Source organism: Mustelus asterias, chromosome 6, assembly GCF_964213995.1.
Source record: "Mustelus asterias chromosome 6, sMusAst1.hap1.1, whole genome shotgun sequence".
Classification (NCBI taxonomy): Eukaryota; Metazoa; Chordata; class Chondrichthyes; order Carcharhiniformes; family Triakidae; genus Mustelus; species Mustelus asterias.
The window spans coordinates 25,477,914-25,503,164 of record NC_135806.1 but is presented as its reverse complement, the minus strand read 5'-3'; the positions used below and the strand labels follow the sequence as shown (position 1 = coordinate 25,503,164).

Below are 25,251 nucleotides of genomic sequence, written 5' to 3'. Positions count from 1 at the left end.
ATCAACTTAATGCAAAGTAGGTCCATTCAAAAGTCTGACAGCAGCAAGGAAGAAGCTGTTCTTGAGTTGGTTGGTACGTGACCTCAGACTTTTGTATCTTTTTCCCGAAGGAAGAAGGTGGAAGAGAGAATGTCCGGGGTGCGTGGGGTCCTTAATTATGCTGGCTGCTTTGCCGAGGCAGCGGGAAGTATAGACAGAGTCAATGGATGGGAGGCTGGTTTGAGTGATGGATTGGGCTACAATCATGACCTATTGTAGTTCCTTGCAGTCTTGAGCAGAGCAGGAGCCATACCAAGCTGTGATACAACCAGAAAGAATGCTTTCTATAATGCATCTGTAAAGGTTGGTGAGAGTCGTAGCTGACATGCCAAATTTCCTTAGTCTTCAGAGAAAGTAGAGACGTTGGCGGGCTTTCTTAACTATAGTGTCTCGCCTCTCTTGCACGCGCTCGCCTCTCTTGCACGCGCTCGCCTCTCTTGCACGCGCTCGCCTCTCTCGCACGCGCTCCCCTCTATCTCACGCGCTCCCCTCTATCTCACGCACTCGCCTCTATCTCACGCGCTCGCCTCTATCTCACGCGCTCGCCTCTATCTCACGCGCTCGCCTCTATCTCACGCGCTCGCCTCTATCTCACGCGCTCGCCTCTATCTCACGCGCTCCCCTTTATCTCACGCGCTCCCCTTTATCTCACGCGCTCCCCTCTATCTCAAGTGCTCGCCTCGATCTCACGTGCTCGCCTCGATCTCACGCGCTCGCCTCTATCTCACGCGCTCGCCTCGATCTCACGCGCTCGCCTCTATCTCACGCGCTCGCCTCTATCTCACGCGCTCGCCTCTATCTCACGCGCTCGCCTCTCTCGCACGCGCTCGCCTCTCTCGCACGCGCTCCCCTCTATCTCACGCGCTCGCCTCTATCTCACGCGCTCGCCTCTATCTCACGCGCACCCCTCTCTCGCACGCGCTCCCCTCTATCTCACGCGCTCGCCTCTATCTCACGCGCTCGCCTCTATCTCACGCGCTCCCCTTTATCTCACGCGCTCCCCTCTATCTCACGCGCTCGCCTCGATCTCACGCGCTCGCCTCTATCTCACGCGCTCGCCTCTATCTCACGCGCTCGCCTCTCTCGCACGCGCTCCCCTCTATCTCCCGCGCTCGCCTCTATCTCACGCGCTCGCCTCTCTCACACGCGCTCGCCTCTCTCACACGCGCTCCCCTCTATCTCACGCGCTCGCCTCTATCTCACGCGCTCGCCTCTATCTCACGCGCTCGCCTCTCTCTCACGCGCTCGCCTCTCTCTCACGCGCTCGCCTCTATCGCACGCGCTCGCCTCTCTCTCACGCGCTCGCCTCTCTCTCACGCGCTCGCCTCTCTCTCACGCGCTCGCCTCTCTCTCACGCGCTCGCCTCTCTCTCACGCGCTCGCCTCTCTCTCACGCGCTCGCCTCTCTCTCACGCGCTCGCCTCTCTCTCACGCGCTCGCCTCTCTCACGCGCTCGCCTCTCTCTCACGCGCTCGCCTCTCTCTCACGCGCTCGCCTCTCTCTCACGCGCTCGCCTCTCTCTCACGCGCTCGCCTCTCTCTCACGCGCTCGCCTCGATCTCACGCGCTCGCCTCGATCTCACGCGCTCGCCTCGATCTCACGCGCTCGCCTCGATCTCACGCGCTCGCCTCGATCTCACGCGCTCGCCTCGATCTCACGCGCTCGCCTCGATCTCACGCGCTCGCCTCGATCTCACGCGCTCGCCTCGATCTCACGCGCTCGCCTCGATCTCACGCGCTCGCCTCGATCTCACGCGCACGCCTCGATCTCACGCGCACGCCTCTCTCGCACGCGCTCGCCTCTCTCGCACGCGCTCGCCTCTCTCGCACGCGCTCGCCTCTCTCTCACGCGCTCGCCTCTATCGCACGCGCTCGCCTCTCTCGCACGCGCTCGCCTCTCTCGCACGCGCTCGCCTCTCTCGCACGCGCTCGCCTCTATCTCACGCGCTCGCCTCTATCTCACGCGCTCGCCTCTCTCGCACGCGCTCGCCTCTCTCGCACGCGCTCGCCTCTCTCGCACGCGCTCGCCTCTCTCGCACGCGCTCGCCTCTCTCGCACGCGCTCGCCTCTCTCGCACGCGCTCGCCTCTCTCGCACGCGCTCGCCTCTCTCGCACGCGCTCGCCTCTCTCGCACGCGCTCGCCTCTCTCGCACGCGCTCGCCTCTCTCGCACGCGCTCGCCTCTCTCGCACGCGCTCGCCTCTCTCGCACGCGCTCGCCTCTCTCGCACGCGCTCGCCTCTCTCGCACGCGCTCGCCTCTCTCGCACGCGCTCGCCTCTCTCGCACGCGCTCGCCTCTCTCGCACGCGCTCGCCTCTCTCGCACGCGCTCGCCTCTCTCGCACGCGCTCGCCTCTCTCGCACGCGCTCGCCTCTCTCGCACGCGCTCGCCTCTCTCGCACACTCACTTCTCCCACACATATATCTCTGTCACACTGGAAATTCACCTCTGTAAGATCCTCATGGCCCATCTTGGCGTCAACCCCTGCCTATCTCAGCCCTCAAGGCCCCCGGGGCTCTGGCCTCCCCCACCATGGATGCGACATAATGTGCCTTGTCAACTGGTTGCCTTTGCTCTCAGCCTTGCCTATGCGTTTAAATTGAAGTATTACCAACTTTGTTGGCATATTTAGGTCATCCAATCAGAAGCTGGCTTCTTAGTTATTTGGCTGCTGAAAGGCTGACTAATGTGCCTATCAGTAGCCAACAAAGTGAAAAATTGCCTTTGATTGGTCAAGCTGCAAGGACAGCTTTTAAAAAAAATTAAACTGCCAGAGCTACTACTAGGTGAGTCCCACAGAACCCAGTTTGGAAAACCCTGCTCTAGAACATTGCAGGAGCAGTAAACAAGCCAGATTGTGACATTTCATAATGGTACATCTCTTTGTGTGTCTGGATGATAAGCAATTTCTTGTTCTTGTCAGTTAATTCTAATTCCACATATGCTTTTGAGAAATCTATGTTATTGACCACCTTTTCATTGGCTAAATTAAAAAACTAGATCTTCAGTGGTAGACAGTGTGAAATACTATTCTCAATCATCTTATTTACTGAATTTTCACTAATCCAAATGGACCTGTTTGCTTTTTGAATGAACACAATGGGTGGAATCCATTCCCTGCTCTTCACAGTCTTCTTTGCCCCTATTCTTTCTAATCTATTCAACTCTGTCCTTACTGCTTCCAACTGTGCATAAGGCACTGGTCTGACATTGCAAAATTACATTCATTTATTTGATTTATTAATGCCGTTTATCTTGTCTTCAGTTTTGTGATTCCTAATTTTATCATTTGGTCCTCTTTGTTCAAAGACCACTTTCTGCTCTCTCAGCACTTCCCCAACATCAGGCATGCTCTTACTGAACCCCTACTGTAAATAACTTGACCCAGTTTAACCTGATCTTCTTAAATCAAGTTCTTCCCATTTTTGATTTGATTTTTTATTGTCACATATATTAGTATACAGTGAAAAGTATTGTTTCTTATGTGCTATATGGATAAAGCATACTGTTCATAGCGTACATAGGGTAGAAGGAAAGGAGAGGGTGCAGAATGCAGTGTTACAGTCATAGCTAAGGTATAGAGAAAGATCAACTTAATATATGGTAGATCCATTCAGAAGTCTGATGGCAGCAGGGGAGAAGTTGTTCTCGAGTCGGTTGGTACGTGACTTCAGACTTTTGTATCTTTTACCTGATGGAAGAACGTGGAAGAGAGTACGTCCGGAGCGTGTGGGGTGCTTAATTATGCTGGCAGTTTTTTCGAGGCAGCGGGAAGTGTAGACAGAATCAGTGGAAGGGAGGCTGGTTTGTGTGATGGACTGGGCTACGTTTCCTTTGTAGTTTTTTGCAGTCTTGGTCAGAGCAGGAGCCATACCAAGTTGTGATAGGTCCAGTGAGACTTTGTTCCCTCCTATCAACGGCAAACAGTAGGATGTATCATCATACTCCAGTCTAACATTAACTTCATCGAACTGGAATATTGTTATTATTAACTAATCAGGTTCACACCAGTTGTGCATAAGAAATGTGGCTTAGGGATTTCTTGAACTCTCTTTCCGAGATCACAGACATTGTTGCAACTGTAGCAACAATGAAAGTCAGTTGTGAATCTTCAACTTTAATCTTTACTGTGGGTGCTGGAATAACATCTTCAACCCTTTTAGTCCTATGTTCCATGTGCTGTTTGAGGATAACCTTTGACCTTCCTGCTCAGTAACAACAACTTCTGTTCCCATGTCTGTTATATGTGTATTTGAACATTTTCAGACTCCTGAACTAACTTTAGGCCCACCATGACATTGACTCTGTGCATTGCTGTAACCTGAAACTTTACCACAACCTGGAGCATTACTGTTTCTTCTAAATCCTTTATGCCATCTGGATATGACCAACCTTCCTACGGCAATAGAACTCTAACTAGAAATAGGGACATTTAAATGTTTAGTGGTTACCATGGCAATTGTAGCATCCAAATGTTTGACTCTGAGGTTGCAAACTAGACAGCCATGGCCTGATTCCTGCTGATATCTAGTACAGTTCAGGAAAATAACTTACACAGATAGATGGTTAATTAATTTATTGGAATATCATCATGGTGGCAGGTGCCAAGTTGTGATGACGATACAAATAAAACAAGTAACCATAATTCATAACAGTTGTAAACTATCATTAAGATAAAAATCAAATATAAAGTTTCTGCTCATTTAGGTATGCAAATAATTACAACATGTTGCATTCTACTCTACAATTTTCTATTAAAGTCAGGTTGAGTTTATTAATTTCTTCCTTGCAATTTGCAATCATTCTGTTGTGGCATTTCCAAGGCCATGGTCTCATCCCACGCATCCTTCCATGTCAACAAAAGCTTGGCCTGGAGCGACATGGTGGCACAGTGGTTAGCACTGCTGCCTCGCAGCACCTGGGACCCGGGTTCAATTCCAGCCTTGGGTGACTGTGTGGAGTTTGCACATTCTCCCCGTGTCTGTGTGGGTTTCCTCGGGTGCTCCGGTTTCCTCCCACAGTCCAAAGATGTGCGGATTAAGTTGATTGGCCATGCTAAATTGACCCTAGTGTCAGGGGGATTAGCAGGGTAAATATGTGGGGTTACAGGAATAGGACTGAGGTGGGATTGTGTTTGGTGTAGACTCGATGGACCGAATGGCCTCCTTCTGCACTGTAGGGATTCTGTGAACATATTCTATGATTTTACTGTTCTTCAGCTCCCTTCCCCAAGAAAGTTTCTCTGAATTTGATTTCTAAGTTCAAGCCATGCTCACTGCGGTGGGGTTTTCTTTGATTTGACAATGTGATCTGGCTTGACAACGTGCTATTTCAAAGAATGCAATGCTCAGTCTTCATCATGCCACAATATAAGTCCAGAATTTCAGCCTATTCCATCGTACTGGAGTGTCACAGACAAAACTGGTTTGATTTTATCTCAAAGGCATCAGGCCCAAGCATGATGAAGAAAACAATTTATTTATCCTCATCTCCGAATTTATTTGTTTTCAGCCAAATGTGCAACCTTGGTTTAGTGACTTTGTTTGGGTTAAATTTCCTTATTATCCTCAAATGAACTCCAGTCCCATGCTAACTCACTGTGCACCTGAACACAATGTACACACTGAGCACCAAGCATTCATGTACTTGGATGGACAATGTCAAATGATTTACTCTAAACCTATCAATTTTGTAATTACTGGCATGTGATCTCTGTGCCATACACTGCTACACCAATAGATGGCAACATAGCAGCAAATGCACTCCATTCTCACTGGAATATGTGTTTTGTCTGTTCATGGTAATAAAATCACATCTAAACACAATGATAACATCTAAAATGTAGACATGTTTCTTCTAAGCCGGCTATAATTCTTATACAAACATTTTGATGCTTCTGAAAGAGTATTAATTTGATATGCTTCTTTCTGACCACTGCCTGACAAAATCCCAGTGACCTTAATCAAAGCCATGTGATAGACTCCATTACAGAATACATTCTCATCATATCAACTTCTGTTTTGTTAAGCTACTTTTTCCATTATATTATAGACTAACTGTAACAAGCTTATGAGGCCAGTCACCATCATCCTTTATTTACAACATGCTCAAAGGGCTGCTCAGCAGCTGCAGACAACAGGTCAGCTCAGAGGTCTTCTGACAGCCCGCCTGAGACCCTTGTTGCTCCTTCCCTATTGAGTGAGCCTCCACTTCCCTCATAGGGGAGCTCATAATCTATGGTGACCATGGGGCAGTCTATTGATGATCCGCCATGGCCATCATAACATCCCTCCCACCTCAAGTCCATTTGTTCCCCAACACCTCTGCCACAGGAGGGCCTTTTCTGCTGCTTAGCGATCAGCCTGGGGTCGATTGGAGGCAGGACTGGATCAGGGGGTGCAAAACAGATTGGACACCCTCACTTCCGAAGGGACCATCGTAAAGTCACTGACTCTGGATCTTCTTGAGGTCATGCTTCAGTTAGGGCACCAGTCACGTCTGCTTTGGAATCTGCCCTTGTTACCCAGAGGGCAGGTGCAGTGTCAAATTCTAGTCGTGGCTCAATGCTGGCAATGGTCGTCACCATAGCTCGTAATGAAGTCTGCACTGGCATGGGCTCCTTACTCCAGAGATGGTCCAGGTGCTTCCTGACAATTTTGCCTGGAATTTGGACCTTATAAGACACGGGCCCCGTTTTGATCCCAGGGACCCAACTGAGGCTATCTCCGAGGATTCTCACGTGGACTGCGTTACTGGTTTTGAATGCTCTTTCTATCCTTGCAGAATCATATTTCTTCTTCTGGTTCCCTTGCTGGGACACAACACTCCCTGCCAGGTTTGGGGACAGTAAGCTTAATCTTGTCCGAAGCCTCCATCACATTAACAATTCCACTTGGGTGATTCCTGTCGTTATGTGAGGGTCGTCCTATAGTTGAAGAAAAACTGCTCCAGTTCAGCCAATCAATTCGATGACAGGTGATAGGGTGCTGTCCTAATGTGTTTGATTCCATTGGAAAGGATGAAGGTCTGAAACTTGGTGCTTGTAAAGGCGAACCCCTGGGGAATCTGTTTGACCAGGTAATAAAATTGCCAGAGCACTATGAATTTGGAGTCAGGGGCATCCGGATAGGTCAGGCTTTTTATTATACTGTAGGATAGGACCCCTTATGCCGTCAACAGGACCACTTTCTGCTTCTCGTCCCCTTCAATATTGTTGGCCTGAATAAAGTAATGCTTGCACTCTGCATATTGGGCCCAGTCTTCTATACTTGCATTGTAGGCTTCAAGTTTACCAAAAAGGGGAATTTTCTGACTGGAGGATTACTTGTCTCGATAGTAAAGATGGTTCGGAGAGAAGAAAAAGACTCGCTTTACTCCTCATCGTCAATGGTACCAAGGCCAGTCTTCCGTGACCATCACCCTTTATTTACAATGTGCTCAAAGTCCCACTTAGCGGCCACAGGGTACAGATGAGCCCCAAAATCTTTCAACTGCCAACCTGCATGTAGCCAGCTGGTTTTAAACCTCACTGCTTCCTCTCTATTGGGCAAGCCTCCACTTGCCTAATAGGGGTGCTCATATTCTATGAGGGAGATCTATTAATGATCCCCCGTGGCCATTATAAAACTATCCAACAATAGGGAGGCACGTGATGATGATGCTGTGAAGGTCAACGGGGTAGCCTTGTCTTTTCTTCTTGTAAATGGTCAATTCCTTGCAATTATGTGATGCAAATATTACCTTGTATTTGTGTGAGGAAATATGTCCTATTTCAGGCCAAAACAATTGTCCCCTTGTTCTGAGACTCTGCTCTTAGTTCGACACTCTCCAGCCAAGGGGGAAGAAAGCCCGTCAGCATCAATTCTGTCAAACTCTCTGGGAATCTTATACGTTTCAATGGATCACTTCTCATTCTTCTCACTCCAGAGAGTCTCGGTCCATGCTCCTCATTGGAGAATCCTCTCATTGCAGGGATTAATTCATTGAAGTCTCCATGGACTGTCTTCTCAAGGCAGTGAGGGACAGGCAACTGTCAGTCTACATCCTACATTTGAATGGGCGGGGTTTTCTTGCCTCGCTCGCCCCAAAACTGGAAAATCCCATCCGAGGTCACCGGACCTTTCCGGGGTCCGTCCCTCGCCTGCTCCGATTCCCGTGGGGGGTGGAATGGGAAAATTCGCCCCAATGAATGTAAAATGAAAACACGCTAGCAATGCATTACTCGCAATCTTCTATTTATTTTCAATCACAAGGTATCACATTAACTGATGAAACACTGACTGACATGCTGTTCTCATGTACTTTTAAAAGATGCACTGATCTTGTGATTTGTTGCTGCCTAGGGGGATTCATTCACAATAAGTTCACGCAGAAAGACCTGAACAGCAGACGCATCATTTACATCATAAGACCTTCTTCAGAAGTAACATCAGACAGTTTGGAGTTTCAAGTTGCAGATTCTACAGGAAACTTCGCTGTTCCTCAGATGTAAGATATGTGTAAATTTCAGTAACTTTCTGGCTCAATTTAACCAACAGTGAGTGAACTTGTGAATTTTCTGCTGAGAATGTGAATTGAGCAATTAAACATGTGGCTGGAAAGCTGGTGTTGGGAGGACACAAGACTTCTGAGGTATTGGGGTCCGTTCTGGGGAAGGTGGGACTTGTATAGGTCAGACAGACTATACCTGAACAGGACCGGGATGAATATCCTCACAGGGAGATTTGCTAGTGCTGTTGGAGGGGAGATTTTAATTGGATTGATGAGTGAATGGGAACCTGGAGGTAAATTCCGAGCAGGGAACAGAACATGGGAAATTAGTGAGTGCCCTGTGAAAGACAGAAGCACAGGTTAAAGAATGTATTGTACAGGAATTTGGTAGTGTTGAAAGGTATATATGTAAACACAAAGAGCATGGTAAATAATATCTATTAGCTGAGGGTACATCAGACACATGGAAGGATGATATCATCGATATAATGGAAACTTGGCTTGAAGAGGAAAAAAAATGGCAGCTCAACATTTCTGGATTTAGAGCTTTCAGGCAGGAAAGAAAGAGGGATAAAGATGGTGGGGATTGTCGAATTAATGATTAAAGAATGAATTGCAGCAATGAGGAGGGAGTCCAAAGATGAGCAGGTTAGGTGGATTGGCTATGGTAAATGCGTGGAGTTGCAGGGATGGGGTTGGGTGGATAGGTGTGGGGGAAGGTGCTCCTCGGTAAGATGCTCTTTCGGAGAGTTGGTGCAGACTTGATGGACCGAATGGCTTCCTTCTGCACTGTAGAAATTCTATGGGATGTTATACTAAATGAAGCATCAAATTAGTCCATATGGGCTGAACTCAGATAAAAAGGAGCAGCCATACTCCTAGGAGTGTAACATAGACATCCAAATAGTGGATGGGAGTTCGAAGAGCAAATCTGTAAGAACATTTCTGAGTGCAGAAATAATAGGGCAAGAGTCACAGCTTGCAAACATTCCTGCTGTGAAATGGAAAGGAGTCGCATGTGATAGAGTGTCCAGGGGCTATTAGGACCTCACAGTCAGAATTCAGAACTATGGGAAAACTATTAAGCTGGACTCTGGGGCTTCTTCTTGGAAAACATACTCATTTATTGGTGCTGCTACAGAACCCAGGTTAATTACACAGGACAGACACCCCATTGCCCTGGAAGTAACAGCAAGCCATATTTTTAAATTTGAATTTCTAGAGGGATAAGCACAACTAAAAAGTTTCATTCAAAACTGAAAATGCTACATCGTGGATGACAGTAATGCAGCCTTGGGGGGTGAAGGGGGCACAACTGCATCAGTTGGGCCATCTCATCATTGAAGGGGAGTCGCAAGTTAACAATTAATGCCATTCATCCATCAGTGGCCAAATGGATCCCATTGATTCATCATGCGAAAACAAGTCAATGAGTGGAGTTCTGAGCCAGATTGTTTCAATGATATAATTCACAAGTTCTCACCCCATACAGAGCTTTAGATGTCATATCTGTTGAATTAATTGCTACTAACTTCTATGTGTGTACTAGAGTGCCAGTGTAAGATCACACATGGAACAATGCGATCTAAGATGCCAAAGCTTAGCTCCCAACCTCTCCTATAGGTCTCCTATTCACACCATTGTTTTAAGCACTCTTTAATCATTCTGGTCTTCAATACATCTGTTCAGAGAGGAGGCAAAAGTGAAATGGATCCAGTGGTCCAGGGAGCTTTTCTATGAGTCCTCATTGGAGACAAAGGAGGGTGTTATGATGGACATGAGGGATCATCAATAGGTCTCCCTGTGGGCTTCAGAGAATACAAGGTCCCTGATTAGGTGAGCAAAGGATCGGCAAGAGAGAAGGAGCACTGGGCCATATAAAGCAGTTGGCTCCACTCAGCCCAGCGTTTGAAAGACTCAGGGCTGATCTGCACTCTAACCACTGAACAGCATTTTGAACACACTGTAAATAAAGGGCGATGGTCATGGTAAGATTATTACATTGGCGATGAGGAGTAAAATGAGTTTTTTTCTTCCCTCCGGACCATCTTTACTGTCAAGACAGTAATCCTCCGGTAAGAAAAATGCCTTTTTTTGATAGACTTGAAGCCTACGATGCAAGCACAGAAGACTGGGCTCGATATGTAGAGCGCATGTGTTATTTTTTTCGGGTTAACAATATTGAGGGTGACTACTAGCAGGAAGTGATCCTGTTGACGGCATGTGGGGGGTTCCAACCTTCAGTATAATAAAAAGCCTGACCTATCTGGATGCCACTAACTCCAAAACCTTTAATGAATTGGTGGACTTGATTACAGGCTATTATGATTCGGAACTTTCCATAATATTTCAACGATACCGCTTGAACCCGGCAGGGCGAACACCTGGGGAATCTGTTTGACCAGGTAATAAAATTGCCAGAGCACTGTGAATTCAGGCCACCTCTGAATGACATGTTACGGACAGTCCAAAAAACTATTGGCAGAACCCAATTTGGATCTGAAGTAGGCCATTGATATAGCTCTATCGTTGGAGAATGCAAAGAAAGGAGGTCAGGAACTATCAGGGATGTCACATAGTAGCGTCCTCTGATTGGGAAGGAATGGGTCTCTCACAACATCTAACCTTCAACTGAGAGTGATGGTATTGGTAAAATATCTCAGAATCCCTTACAGCAGTGGAGCAAGCTGCATCACCAGGTAATCAAGGAAGGTCAGGGACAGCCTTCAGACTGCTAGGGAGTATATTCCAGAAGGCCATAGATGCTTGACTGTGGTATATCACAAATGCTCCAGGAGAACACAAATGAGGCAAAGATATGGGGACATTAAAAACACATGCTATTTCGAAAAATGGCCAAGGCCAGTACCGGACCATACCTTGCAGGTACGTCCAGAACCAGGAACAGGGGCAATGCAATTAAACTGCATCTCCACGACAAAGGCTGCTGCCATAATACTAAAGTTCTTATTAAATGGCCACCCATCAAAAATGGAAGTGGATACAGGGGCTGCGGTCTCCGTTATTGGCAAGCAGACTTATAATTGCCTTTGGGCTTGTATTCAACTCCTGAACATAGAAAGCACAAAGGCCGGGCTGGCCACCTACAGGGGGGTACCATTGCAGATAAAGGGTACAATGGTGACCCTAGTGACTTACAGGCAGCAGTCAGCTCAACTCTGACTCAGCCTAGCCTTATGGGAGAGATTGGCTCCAACACATCAGACTGAACTGACTGGAGATCTTCAGGCTGGGTGCAGGGGACTGTACGAAGTCATCAATAAGTACCCCAAAATCTTCCACGAAGGGGAGCCAAAGCTAAGATCTACATTGACTCCAATGCTACACTTGAGTATTTTAGACTGACACCAGTTCCAAAGTAGACTCAGAACTGGAATGCCTGGAAAGGTGGATGTAATAAGACCCGTACAATTCGCAGAGTGGGTCTCACCTGTTCTTCCTGACCTGAAGCTGGATAAGTCAGTTTGACTTTGTGAAGACTATAAGCTTACTGTCAATAGGGTTTTTAAACTTGACAGATACCCCATGCTCTGGATTGAAAACCTGTATGTCAGGTTAACTGGGGACTAAACATTTTTGAAGTTGGCCATGAGCTACGCGTATCTCCAACTTGAATTGGACAAGCCTTCCCGAAAGTGCATGATAATTAATATGCCCAAAGGCCGACACAAAAACGTTCACTTTTTGGTTCTCATCTGCATGCTTCATTTTTCAATGGGTCATGGAGAACATACTCCAAGGGTTGCCTCAGGTAGCGATGTACCTAAATGATGTCTTGGTCACAGGAATTTTGGAACACGGACACCTAGCAAAGCTGGAAGAGGTCTTGATATGATTATCAGAGGTCAGGGAATGGGTACGATGGGGCACCATTTTCCCTGAAAAGGGATATGTTTTCTAAACAAGTGCTGTGACTTATTTGGACTATTGGGTGGAAGACAAGGTGAGGACCATTCAGGAGATGACAACTCCAAGGAATTGAAATCCTTCCTGGGTTTAGTGGATTATTATGGAAGTTTATTCCTAATTCAGTTTCTATGCTGTCCCCCTTGCATGTCCTCCTACGGAAGTGGTCTTGGAGGGTGCCACAGCTGGAGACTTCCAACAGCATTAAACAATAACTTTTGTCCTTTAAGTTATTGACCCATTTTGACCTCAAAATGGACCTTCTCTTGACATGCAATGCCTCCCACTATGGGATTGGGGCGGTACTGGCACATTTACTGGAGAAATGGAACAAAGGAGCGTATTGCATATGCATCTCGGACCCCTTTGGAGGTATTCCCAGATTGAGAAAGAAGAGTTGGAAGTTGTCTTCAGCATTAGAAAATTCCATCAATACCCATGTTTCATCATAGTAACTGATCAAAAACCATTGCTCGGACTTTTTAAAGAAGACAAGGCAATACATTGTCTCTGCCCAGATACAGCGTTGGGCCTTGTTATTGGTGGCTTTCGAATACTTCCTAAAGCACTGCTCTGGGACCTAGATAGCTAACTCTGATGCACAAAGTCATCTTCTGTTGCCCATAAGCCCAGCTTCGCTACCTGCTGTGGAAGAGGTCGTGATGATCCTCAAATTTCCGGACACCTTACCAGTATTTGCAAGACAAAAGGGACCCAGTTCTACCTAAATTAAAACATATATATTACATTGGGGCTTCAGAGGACAGCCCTCAGATAAAATGACACACTACTGGACAAAGAAAGACAAGCTCAGTATTGAGGATGACATCATGTATTTGTCCCTCTGACATCCATAGTCACCTTGCTATTTCAAAGATGAAACTGCAAGCCAAAAGCTATGAATGGTGGTCTGGCCTTGACTCAGGCATTATTGACTTAGTCAGATCATGTGGGTTAGAGAGTTCTGCCACTTCCCATGCTACCATTGAGAAACTAAAGTTTCTGCACACATGGGATACCTCTCTCTGACAATGGCACCACCTGTACTCGCACCGAGTTTCACACCTTCATGCTTTCCAATGGGATCAATCACATTAGGACACCACCCAATCACCCATCATTGAATGGGCTAGCTGAATGATCAGTGCAAACTTTTAACTTTGGCATGAAAAAGCAACCTGCTGCACCCATGGAGACCAAATTGGTGCAATTTTTATTTGACTGCAGGACTACACCTCAAACAACGACAGGAATCGCCCCAGTGGAATTGTTAATGGGACGGAGGCTTCGGACAAGATTAAATCTACTGTTCCCAAACCTGGCAGGGACGGTGGAGTCCCTACAAGAGAACCAGAAGATGAACTATGATTCTGTAAGGGCAGAAAGAATGTTCAAAACTGGTGACCCAGTCCATGTGAGGAACTTTGGGTAAGTCCCAGTTGGGTACCCAGGATCATAACAGAGAAAACATGCCTTATAAGGTCCAAGTGCAGGGTAAAATTATCACAAAGCACATGGACCATCTCAGGAGTAAGGAACCCACCATGTCAGTTCAGTCCTCTGACCACCCATGGGGATGATTGCTGCCAGTGTCGAGTCTTGAATGGAAGTCCACCCTCTGCCTGCCCCTCTGGGTGATGAGGACATGGATTCCGAGATGGAAGCGGAAGGGAACAGTGCTCCCACTGAAACGAGATCTCAAGAAGAACCATAGTCAGTGGCTTTAGTCAGGCTCCCTTTTGAACCAAAGGTCTCCAATCCACTTTGCTTCTCCTGATCTGGTCCTGTCTCCAGTCAACCCAGGTTAATCGCTAGCATCATCAAAGTCCCGCCTGTGGTGGCGGTGTGGGGGAAGAACCTTGAGGGGGAGGAATGCTGTGGTGGCTATGGGGAATCATCAATAGATCTCTCCATGGGCCTCATAGAATACAAGCTTACCTAATAGGCAAGTAGAGGCTCTCCCAATAGGAAAGGAGCAACGAGGGTTTAAGACCAGCTGGTTCCACTCAGGCTGGCAGTCGAAAGACTTTGGGGTTGGCCTGTACTCTGTAGCTGCTGAACGGGATTTCAAACACACTGTAAATAAAGGGTGATTGGTCACAGAGGATTGACTCAGGTAAGATTATTACAGAGGATAGGAGTCTTTGTGCACAGCTCCAGCAGGAGGCACTGCCTCGAGGACATGGGCAGGGGGGCATCAGCATCGACAGGAGGCTGAGGAGCAGAGACCCAGACTGTGGAGATGACTGACAACACTGAGGGTCTATCGTCCATGAGTCTCCTTTCTACAAATGAGTGAGAGGCAGTGCAGGGTAAGACTGCGATTGTCCAGAGGTCTGGTCTGCCACTTGCTCTGAAAAGACCTGACACCAGGTAGGTTTGATGGCTTCTCCCTGCCAGTGGCACTGAAGGTGATGGTAGCACACTATTTCATTGCCTCTGGATCTTTACAGGGAGCAGCTGGGGCCCTGTGGGGCATTTCTCAGTCAGCAACACATCAGTGTATTCAGGAGGTGACCAATGGCCTTCACAGGAAAGCCCATCATGAGAACTTTGCTCTGATGAGGATAGTCAGTCTCAGAGATTCACCGGCTATGCAGCTATCTGTGTTCCCAAGAGTGCAGTGAGTAATAGACTACACCCATGTGGCTATGTGGCCTCCTTGGCAGCAGCCCTTGATATTCATCAACTGCAAATGGTTCCATTCCATCAACGTGCAGTTAGTGTGTGCCCATTGAAAGCAAATCCTGCACAATTGTACATTGTAGGGAGGTGCCATGACTCCTACATCCTCAATCACTCCCAAGGTACCTGGGATTGTCGAGGGCAAGAAAGTCTGAGGGGATGATCATAGAATCCCTACAGTGCAGAAGGAGACGATTCAGCCCATCGAATCTGCACCAACTCTTCAAAAGGGCATCTTACCCTATCCCCGTAACCACACACATTTACCATGGCTAATCCCCCTAGCCTACACCTCCTGAGACACTAAGGGGTAATTTACCATGGCCAATCCACCTAACCTGCATACTTTTGGAGTGTGGGAGGAAACCAGAGCATTGGGAGGAAACCCACCCTCCGAGCTGGAACCTGATTGGGGCTGGTGGCGGAGGTCAGTTGAATCCCGATCTTTGACCAACACCCCAATTCAGGGCATCGGGATTCCCACCAGCAGTCTGAGAAGCTCAGAGAATTGCCCCTCCCACCTTTTGCCTCAATATGCTTCATATTGCGTGGAGCCCAAAACTGTGCACACGATAGGAAATGAGGAATTTCATTAAAGTTTCACATTGGGACATCTTTACTTTTGTTTTTTATGTTCCATATTTCTTGAGACAAAATATGTTTACAACCTGCAGTATCAACCATCATCCTTTAATCTGAGATTATCCTTTCCATGCTTCACTGCAGCCACCGTTTGGATTCCACTCTGTTGTCACATTACTAACCTCCACTTTGGCTCCTCACACAAACATGCCTCTCTGTGAGAATCTTCAACCTTTCCTATTCCAATAGGCAGCCAATGCCACGCTAGGTGGTACACTTTGCAAACGTGCTGATGTAGTATTTTTCAGTGAAACATTGCTGCTAACTACAGGCAAGGGAGCTTCCAGTAAACAAGATATATATTGCAATATTAAAACCAGTTGTTACTTGGTGTTTTAGAACCGTCTCAGTCGATTATCAATAGGTTCTAAAGTTTGACTCAGTCCATTTGTAGTATTAACTGTTTGCTGTGTGCCATACTTATATTTGACTCTCTTGTAACAGAAGTTCTTGAAATGGTGGGTGCAGTAAATGCAATTTCATAAAGCTGTGATTTGTTAATATGCCCAGAAATTCAATTCACAATATTTATCTTTGCTTTAATTGGTGGTGTATCAAGTACCTCCCAAGGGCAAATAGCGATGGACAATAAATAAATGCTGGACTTGCCAGCAACATTCAAACCCTATAAATGATTTATTTTTAAAGTCACGGACACATTATAATTAGTTTGCTTAGGATCCTCAATTATCCAGTTAGAATCATAGAAGATTACAGTACAGAAGAGGCCATTCAGCCCATCAATTCTGCACTGACATTTGTGAAACATCTGACCTCCCACCTAATCCTATTTGCCAGCATTTGGCACATAGCATGTCATAACATTCAAGGCTAAGTGCTCATCCATGTGCTGCTTGGGAGGTACCACCCTCCCAAGCAGCACATTCTAGACTGTCACCACCCTCTGGATAAAAATGTTTTTCTTCACATCCACCCTAAACCTCCTGCTCTTCATCTTGAACTTGTCTCCTCGTGACTGACCCTTCAACTAAGGGGAAGAGCTACTCCTGATCCATTCTGTCCATGCTCCTCAATCTTGTACACCTCAATCAGGTTGCCCTTCTGCCTTCCCTGCTCCAATGAAAACAACCCAAGCCTATCCAACCTCTCTTCGTAACTTAAATGTTCCACTCCAGGCAGCATCCTAGTCAATCTCTTCTGAATCCCATCCAGTGTAATCAAATCCTTCCAGTAATGTGGCGACCAGAACTGCACACAATACTCTAGCTGTGGCCTCACTAAAGTTCTATACAACTCCAACATGACTTCCCTGCTTTTGTAATCTGTGCCTTTATTGATAAATGCAAGTATCCCATATGCCTTTTTCACCACCCTACTAACATGCCCTTCCATTTTCAGAGATCTATGGCCTAACACGCCAAGGTCCCTTTGTTCCACAGAACTTTTTAGTGTTGTGCCTTTCATTGAATTTTATTTTGAGGAATTAGCCTGTGCCGTTCTCTAGATAAATTTGTAACATTCTAATTATCATTAAAGTATATATTGCAATTTTTCAGACTTGATCTCAAATGGTCTCATATAGAAATGGTGGAATCAGAGTACCAAGTTTGTGAAGATGTAGGATTGTTCTCTGTGAAAGTCCTACGGACTGGATACTCAATGGATTCTTCCTTTATTGGCATAAAGGTAAGTCTTTCTCATTGCACCAAACTCAGAACATAATGTCTAACATTAAGTATGATTCCACTATGGACAGCACTTGCTCAACCATTCGTAGTGTGCTAAGAATTGTATTAGCATCTTATTGCACCGAATTTAAGATTATCAGTCGGGAGGCAATGGCCTAGTTGTATTAGCGCTAGACTGTTAATCTAGAAACTCACCTGATGTTCTGGGGACCCAGGTTCGAATCTCGCCACGGCAGATGGTGGAATTTAAATTCAATAAAAAATATCTGGAATTCAGAATCTACTGATGACCGTGAAACGATTGTCGAAAAAACCCATCTGGTTCACTAGTGTTCTTTAGGGAAGTGCATCTGCCATCCTTACCTGGTTTGGCTTACGTGTGACTCTCTATTGCTTTCTGAAATGGCCTAGCAAGCCATTCAGTTTCAAGGGCATCTAGGGATGGGCAACAAATGCTGGTCAGTTAGCGATGCCCATGTCCCATGGATTTAAAAAAAAGTCAGACTTGCAATATGGTTCATTCATTTGCAATGTAGCCAGAAGCTATACATAGGGACCTGTGCTCTGGAGATAAGAGGAACATGTCCAGACATGGCAACTTTTAAAAAATAAACAATAGCATGAGGCACAATGGCTTCCTGTTGCATTCTCTGTGGCTTTTGGAGGCCAATCATCTCAACATCAGGACATTGCTGCAGGAGCTCCTCAGGACAGAGTCCTAGGTCCAACCACCTCCAGCTGCTTCATCGATGACCTTCACTTCATCCTGAGGTTAGGAGTGAGGATGTTCACTGATAATTGCATTGTGTTCAGTCCCATTTGCAATCTTTCAGATAAATAAACAGTCCATGCCTCAAAGCTTCAAGATCTAGCTAACATTTAGGCTGGGGCTGGTAAGTGACAAGTAACATTCCCGCCTCACAAGTGACCACCTCAAACAAGAGATGGTCTAACAATTACTCCTTGATATTCAATAGCTTTACTGTTTTTGAATCATCCACCATCAATATTCTGGGAGCTACCATTGACCAAAAATAACTGGATCAGCCACATAAGAGCTACTGAAGCAGTTCAAGAGGCTGGGAATTCTCTGCTCTTAACTCCTCAAAGCCTGTGCGTCATCTACAAGGCACAGGTCAGCAATGTGATGGAATATTCTCCATTTGCAGTGCATCTCTAACACTAAAGAACAAAGCCGTCTGCTGGACTGGCACTCCATCCAGCGCTTTAAACTTTCACTCTCTGTACCACTGGCGCACAGTGACAGCAATGTGTACCACCTGCTGGGTACAATGCAGTAACTCACTAAGGTTGTTTCAACAGCAGTTTCCCTGACCAGGCACAAGGAAAAATCACCGTCTGCAAGTTCTTCTCCAAATCACACTCCATCCTGACTTGAAGCTATATCACCGTTCCTTCACTATTACTTGGCCAAAATCGTAGAACTTTCTTCCTGACAGCACTGTGCATTTGCGTGCTCCATATGGACTGTACCACTTGAAGAAGGCAGGTCACCAACACCTTCATATGAATGTTGGCCTTTCCAGCTACCCTCACATCCCTTGACGAATAAAATACAGCTCTGAAGTTTAGCTTTCTCGCTTCCACAATTGGTGACATCTCCCCCAGGCTCAATTTCTACCTCCCTCCCATAATCACTGACTTTCCCTTACCTCAAACATTGATCTCCAATGTCCTCTCTCCAATAATCAATGGCCACCCCTCATCCCAAACCCTAATTTCTATTCCCTCCCAGCACCCACTCCACCGTTTGTCGAGGACTGAGCTCAAGGCTGCACAGCTGTGATCTTCTACCACTCTCAGTTTGGCTGCTGCTGGGTAGAAAGTAGAAAAGAAGAAAAAAGTTACAATGATCTGCCACAAAATTTGATTGAAACGCTGGCTGGAATTGGCTGGCTGTTAACACCCCGCTGCTGCTGCAGCGAGAACGGAGAATTTGGTGCTCAGCCAAATCTCTGTTCGCTGCAGTGGGATTGGAGAATCCGAGCCGTGGATGACGTCAGAGAATTTGGCCCATTGTGTCCTTTCCTTGACAGGTTAGCATGCTATCATGTTCCTGTGCAACTCTTCCCCCCACCCCCAGTGAATATTGGGGTCTTGATTTCTGATTTATATTTCAAATATACGCTGGAATGTTCAGTCAAAAGCTAAACATCCAGATTTCCAGAACCTGTACACGTTCACCTTCATGATCGATTGATTTTCCGATATATAACTGCTCGCTGATTTCCATCACTCTGCTGACCTGATCAAGCTGATCCTCATTATTTTATATGGAATTGCTGCCTATTAGAGTTGTATATTTGTTGGTATATTTTCCTCTTGTTTATTATTCTGTCTATCTTCATTTCTGTTTAGGTTAATAGCATTTCAGCCTCTGTTGGAAAGGATTTTACTCATAGTTCTGCCAGTCTTATCCAGTTTGATCCAGGTAGGCAATAATTATTAAAGATGAAGAATGGAGTTGATGGTGCCTCAATGATACATTAGATACCATAGTGATTGGGAGTAATTGCTAGCACCTTCTGTTTGATATTATTGCTATGGCAGTTTCCAATCACGGAGACACCAGATGGCGGGCAGCTGTTCAGAGGGATAAAGCTTGTAGCACATGTGCATTAAATGGGAGAAAGCATTGTCCCTTGGGATTTGTGCAAACTGGTGTCTAATTAAGGAGGAGGGAGTTTGCCAGTGGGAAATGCACCATTAGATGTTGTATTGGGAGCAGAATTAATTGATCTCAGTTCAGGCAAACAAATAAGTCTGTGTAGGTATAGTTTGGTGTAAGCATATATGTCATGAGGACATGCTGCAAAATCAAAGGATCCTGGAATTGATTTTGCAATCAATTAGTGTGGTCCTTCTGGCAAGGAAATTTCACTGAAACTTCATTGCTGGCATGACTAGCTCAGCATTGTTTCTACAAGAGGGGACAATTTTATAACTGTGTGCTGCTCATGCAGAACCTCATTAACCAGAAAAGTGGATTGGGAAATCACAGTTCTATATCCCATCATTTTCCCGACATTGAAATCTCTGCCCACCAGGAATAGTTGTCTCATAGTCAGATCTCTTGGCACGTGCTTTCAGCGGATGAGATTCTGGCCATGGAAAATGCATGTGAAAAATTGGCCCTCATCTTCAATACCATCCAGTACAATTAAAATCTAAATTGTAAGATTTTCTTTTAAAAAGTTCTCGTTAGCAGCCTATGTGTTTATTTTAGTACAATATAGTTACACTTCTCCATCATTATAGAAACATAGAAAATGGAAGCAATTTGGCCCTTTTGAGCTTGCTCCACCATTCATTTTGATCATTGCTGATCATCAAATATAATATCCTGATTCCCCCCATATCCCTTGATCCCTTTAGCCCCAAGTGCTATATCTATTTTTTTCTTGAAATCGCACAATGTTTTGGTCTCAACTACTTTCTGTGGTAGGGAATTCCACACACTCACCACTCTCTGGGTGAAGAAATTTCTCCTCACCTCAGTCCTAAAAGGTTTACCCCTTATCCTCGAATGATGACCCTTAGTTCTGGATTTCCCCACCATCAGGAACATTCTTTCTGAATCTACCCTGTCTAATCCTGTTAGAATTTTATAAGTTTCTCACTCTTCTAAGCTCCAGTGAATATAATCCTAACTGACTTAATTCCTCCTCATATGACATGCTTGCCATCCCAGGAATCAGCCTGCATTCCCCTTATAGCAAGGACTACCCTTCCTACTATTCTGCTCCTATTTTTTTTTCTACAGGTGTGTCAGTAAAGATTTGGAACATAGTAATTACCAGTGATGGATTGGAAGAAAATGAGGAAACATTTGAAGTGTTACTTGCGTCACCAGTGAATGCCGTTCTTGGTGCCAAGACAAAAACATTGATCAAAATAATTGATGCAAGAGGAGGTATAGCACAAATGAGAAATTATCACATTGCATGAAGTCTCCTTCTCCAAGCATATTATCAACATTTATTATATTTCTACATTTTCTCTTGTATCACAGATCACTGCAGTCTTAGAGTCTCTAATGATGGAAGTGAAGAGAATCCACCAGTCAAAGTTTTAAGAGGGAAACTGACTTCAGATTCCACAGCCTTCCCAAATCTTAAAAGTGACCCTAGCCAGCTGGAAGAATTGCCAATCACTCACTTGCATGAAGAAGTGGAACAGCCCCGAGGAGATGTGCTTCAGGAGTTCCATCTAAAACCTCTTCCCAAGAAGAAACTAAGGGTAACTGGAAATGGAAAAATGGTAGGTAGTGATTAAATGCAGTGTACCTTTTGTGTATTAAAATAGTCAGGATAAAATTTTCAGATTTATTTTCAAAAAGAGTGATGATGCGCCTACAACATAGGAGAAATTCTCATTTGGGGTTCGGTTGGTGCATGCCATTCTCCAAACTGAGCCAGGACAACCCAGGAAGGAGCTGTGTTCAATCGCTTTTCTGTGGTCTGTTAGCTCATTCTAATTGGGCTGACAATGGGGTTCTATAATTGGCATTAGAAACCCTGGAAAAATTGCCACACGTTATTGTTCCACCTTCTGGGAAATTCACATGAGGATTTCACTTGAAGGTAAAACAAGATTGGATTTTGATGTCCTCAAGAAAGCTGTGCATTTATGTATGACCACAGGGCATTGTAAAGTGCTTTAAAGCCAATGGAGTGATATTTGAAATGTAGTCACTGTTGCAATGAAAGAAATGCTGCAGACAATTTGCAAACAGAAAAGACCGACAATTGTCAATGTGGTAATAACCAGATAACTTGTTTTCATGTTTATCGAGAGATAAATATTGACCAAGACACTGAGGATAACTCCCCTGTTTCAAAATAGTGCAATGGGATCTTTCACATCCACCAAAGATAGGGCCTTGTTTTAACATATCGTCTGAAAGACAGCACCTCTGACAGTGCATTACTCTCTCAGTCCCGTATCTGCCTTGATTTTTGTGCTTTAGTTCTGGATTGGGAACTTTCTGGCAGTGAGATGAGATTGCTGCACACTGAGCCACAATTGACAGATGCTGAGTACTTCCTGCTGAAGAAGGCAGTAAACATATCCCCATCCTTCGTAAAGTCTTAACTTTGAAACTAAGACTCCATTCATATAATCTCCTACTTAATGATTTCTACACCATCTGCTAACATGTTCCACAGTACAATGGGAATTGTAAGGCAATAAGAATTCAGTGTAGGTCCAGTTTATTTCTGCAGGCAGCAATACATTTTTGCAAATTTGTTACTCCTAATGAGCTTTTTTGAAATGCTACTCTGTAGAAAGGCAGTCATTAACCAACAGTGAAGAATTTATTATGCAAGATATTATGCCTATGCAGAGATAAGGGTAAAATTCCTTTGTGTGGCTAGTACTTTCCCAGTAGTTACTGCCTATAGTAACTGTTTACATATTAAATATCATTCTTTGCTTCTGTAATCACAGACTTCAAAAATTGGGCTCCATCTGAGCAGTGGGAAGCCCCACAGGGGACTATCAGTACCCCGCTCTGATTAGTTGGCAGAGGAATTTTTTCATTCATTCAAAGGATGTGGGCTTCACTGGCTAGGCCAGTATTCATTGCCCATCCCTAATTTCCCTTGAGAAAGTGGTGGTAAGCTGCCTACTTGAACTATGTGGTATAGGTACACCCACAGTGATGTTTGGGAGGGAGTTTCAAGATTTTAACCCAGGAACAGTGAAGGGACCGCAATATATGTCCAAATCAGGATGGTAATTGACTTGGAGGGAACTTCCAGGTGATGGTGTTCCCATGTGTCTACTGCACCCTTGTCCTTCTAGATAGTAGTGGTTGTGGGTTTGGAAGGCATTGCCTAACAAGCCTTAGTGAGTTCCTGCAGTGCAGAGGACATAATACGTATGGGTAGGACGAATGAGGAAAGGCAATATGAAGTAAATGGTACTATTTTAATGAGGGTACAGGAACAGAGACACCTGTGGATGAATAAAACCAATCTTTGAATGTGGCAGGACAGATTGAGCAAGAGGGATCCTTGCATTTACTAATAGGAGAACAAAGTATAAAATCAAACAAGTTATTCTAGACTTTTATAAGGCACTTAATAGGCCTCAGCTGGAGTAATGGGCTCAGTTCTGGGCACCACACTTTAGAAAAGATGTCAAAGCCATAGCATGAGGTTTATCAGATTGATAGCAAAAATGAGAGATGAGAGGTATGTCAAGAGACTGAGAAAGTTCTCTTCTCAGCAAGAATGTTTAAGAGGAGATTTTTAAAAGATTTCCAAAATTATGAATGGCTTTGATAGTATAAATAAGGAGCAGCAGTTTCCAGTGATAGAAGGAACAGTAATTTGAAGACACAGATTTAAGGTAATTGGCATAACAAAACATGAGGAAACATTTTTTCACACAAGTTGTTATGCCTAAAGGGATAGTGAAAACAGATTCAACAACCAATTTGAAAAGGGATAAGTTGACATTTATTATGCCTTTATGACCGTGATTCAAGGATGGTGTCTGCTCAGACTGATAGGTTTGTGCATGAGTCTTCATGTCTTGATCCACAGGCCTCTGGGCACATGAGTTATTATGTCCATGAGATAGTGCAAGATTTATTTCTTTTATTTCCTTCTCCACTGCTGCTCTGCCTCATTGATGATGATTGAATAAATACTTGAGAATATGTGTAAGGATATGGAAAAGAACAGAGGAGTGGGACTGATGCGCGTTATCATACACGAGGCTTGATGCTCAGGAAATAAAGGCTTTTATTTGCTGTAACAAAGCAGCTAACAATTATATATACGATCCCAGACTGAGGGGTCCCAGCTAGAGCAGGGACCTTTATACCTCTCCCAGGAGGCGGAGCCCGACTGGGATGTACCACAACACCACAATACAAAGGTGTAACAACCCCACCCTAACCCCAACAGCAACAAGTAGCACAACCCATCCCTAACCCAACAGCAACATATGTACATACTTGTAGTACTGGCCAGACCCTGGCTCAGTACTATCCAGTGGGAACCAACGATGGTTCACCACATTCACCCCTCCTTTGAGAACAAAGGCCGGCGGGGTACAAAAACAGAATAATTTGTCATCAGTCTATAAGTTCAGACGGTCAGGGGGACCGCACCGTCGTTGTGACATCCTCAATACCGGCGGTGACACCGGAGTAGGCACTTGCGCTGGCGTTCTCCCCAAGGCGATGTCCAGCTGTTCCTCCACAGACTCACAGGCCGGTTGACCCTGAGGTGACGGTAGTCCATGGAGTCCCGACACGCCCTGAAGTGGCGACCATCCTCTGGACTCAGGCAAGCTGTACACGGGAGTAAAAGGGTTAAGCAATGGTCCCGATGCTGCCTGCGCCGTGTCCGGGGGAGAAACAAGAGTTAAGGGGTTTGTAACAGGGGGTATGGGAGCGACAGGGGTTGCTACGTCCCCTGCTGGCGCCAGGTCTCGGATCGAGACCGTGTCCTCTCGCCCGTCAGGGTATGCCACATAGGCATTATGAGGGTTGGCGTGGAGGAGATGGACCTGTTCGACCAACGGGTCGGACTTGCGGGCCCTTACATGTCGCCGCAGGAGGACGGGTCCTGAGTACGTCAACCAAGACGGTAATGAGGTCCCCGAGGAAGACTTCCGAGGGAATGAAAACATCCTCTCATGGGGAGTAGCATTGGTTGCCGTACACAGGAGTGAGCGAATAGAATGGAGCGCATCAGGGAGCACCTCTTGCCAATGGGAGACTGGAAGGCTTTTTGACTTCAACGCCAGTAAGACAGTCTTCCAGACTGTAGCATTCTCACGT

General features: G+C 45.6%; 1 protein-coding gene across 1 annotated transcript in view; it reads left to right on the top strand.

The window, feature by feature from the left end:
- The window catches only part of frem1a (Fras1 related extracellular matrix 1a), a 270,213-nt gene that overhangs the window by 217,987 nt on the left and 26,975 nt on the right, over positions 1 to 25,251 (top strand). The window contains exons 29-33 of the mRNA XM_078214133.1: positions 8,379 to 8,523; positions 17,298 to 17,427; positions 19,809 to 19,881; positions 21,214 to 21,363; positions 21,463 to 21,710. Of these exons, the coding sequence (XP_078070259.1) occupies positions 8,379 to 8,523; positions 17,298 to 17,427; positions 19,809 to 19,881; positions 21,214 to 21,363; positions 21,463 to 21,710 (746 nt within the window). The remainder of the gene's footprint in view (positions 1 to 8,378; positions 8,524 to 17,297; positions 17,428 to 19,808; positions 19,882 to 21,213; positions 21,364 to 21,462; positions 21,711 to 25,251) is intronic.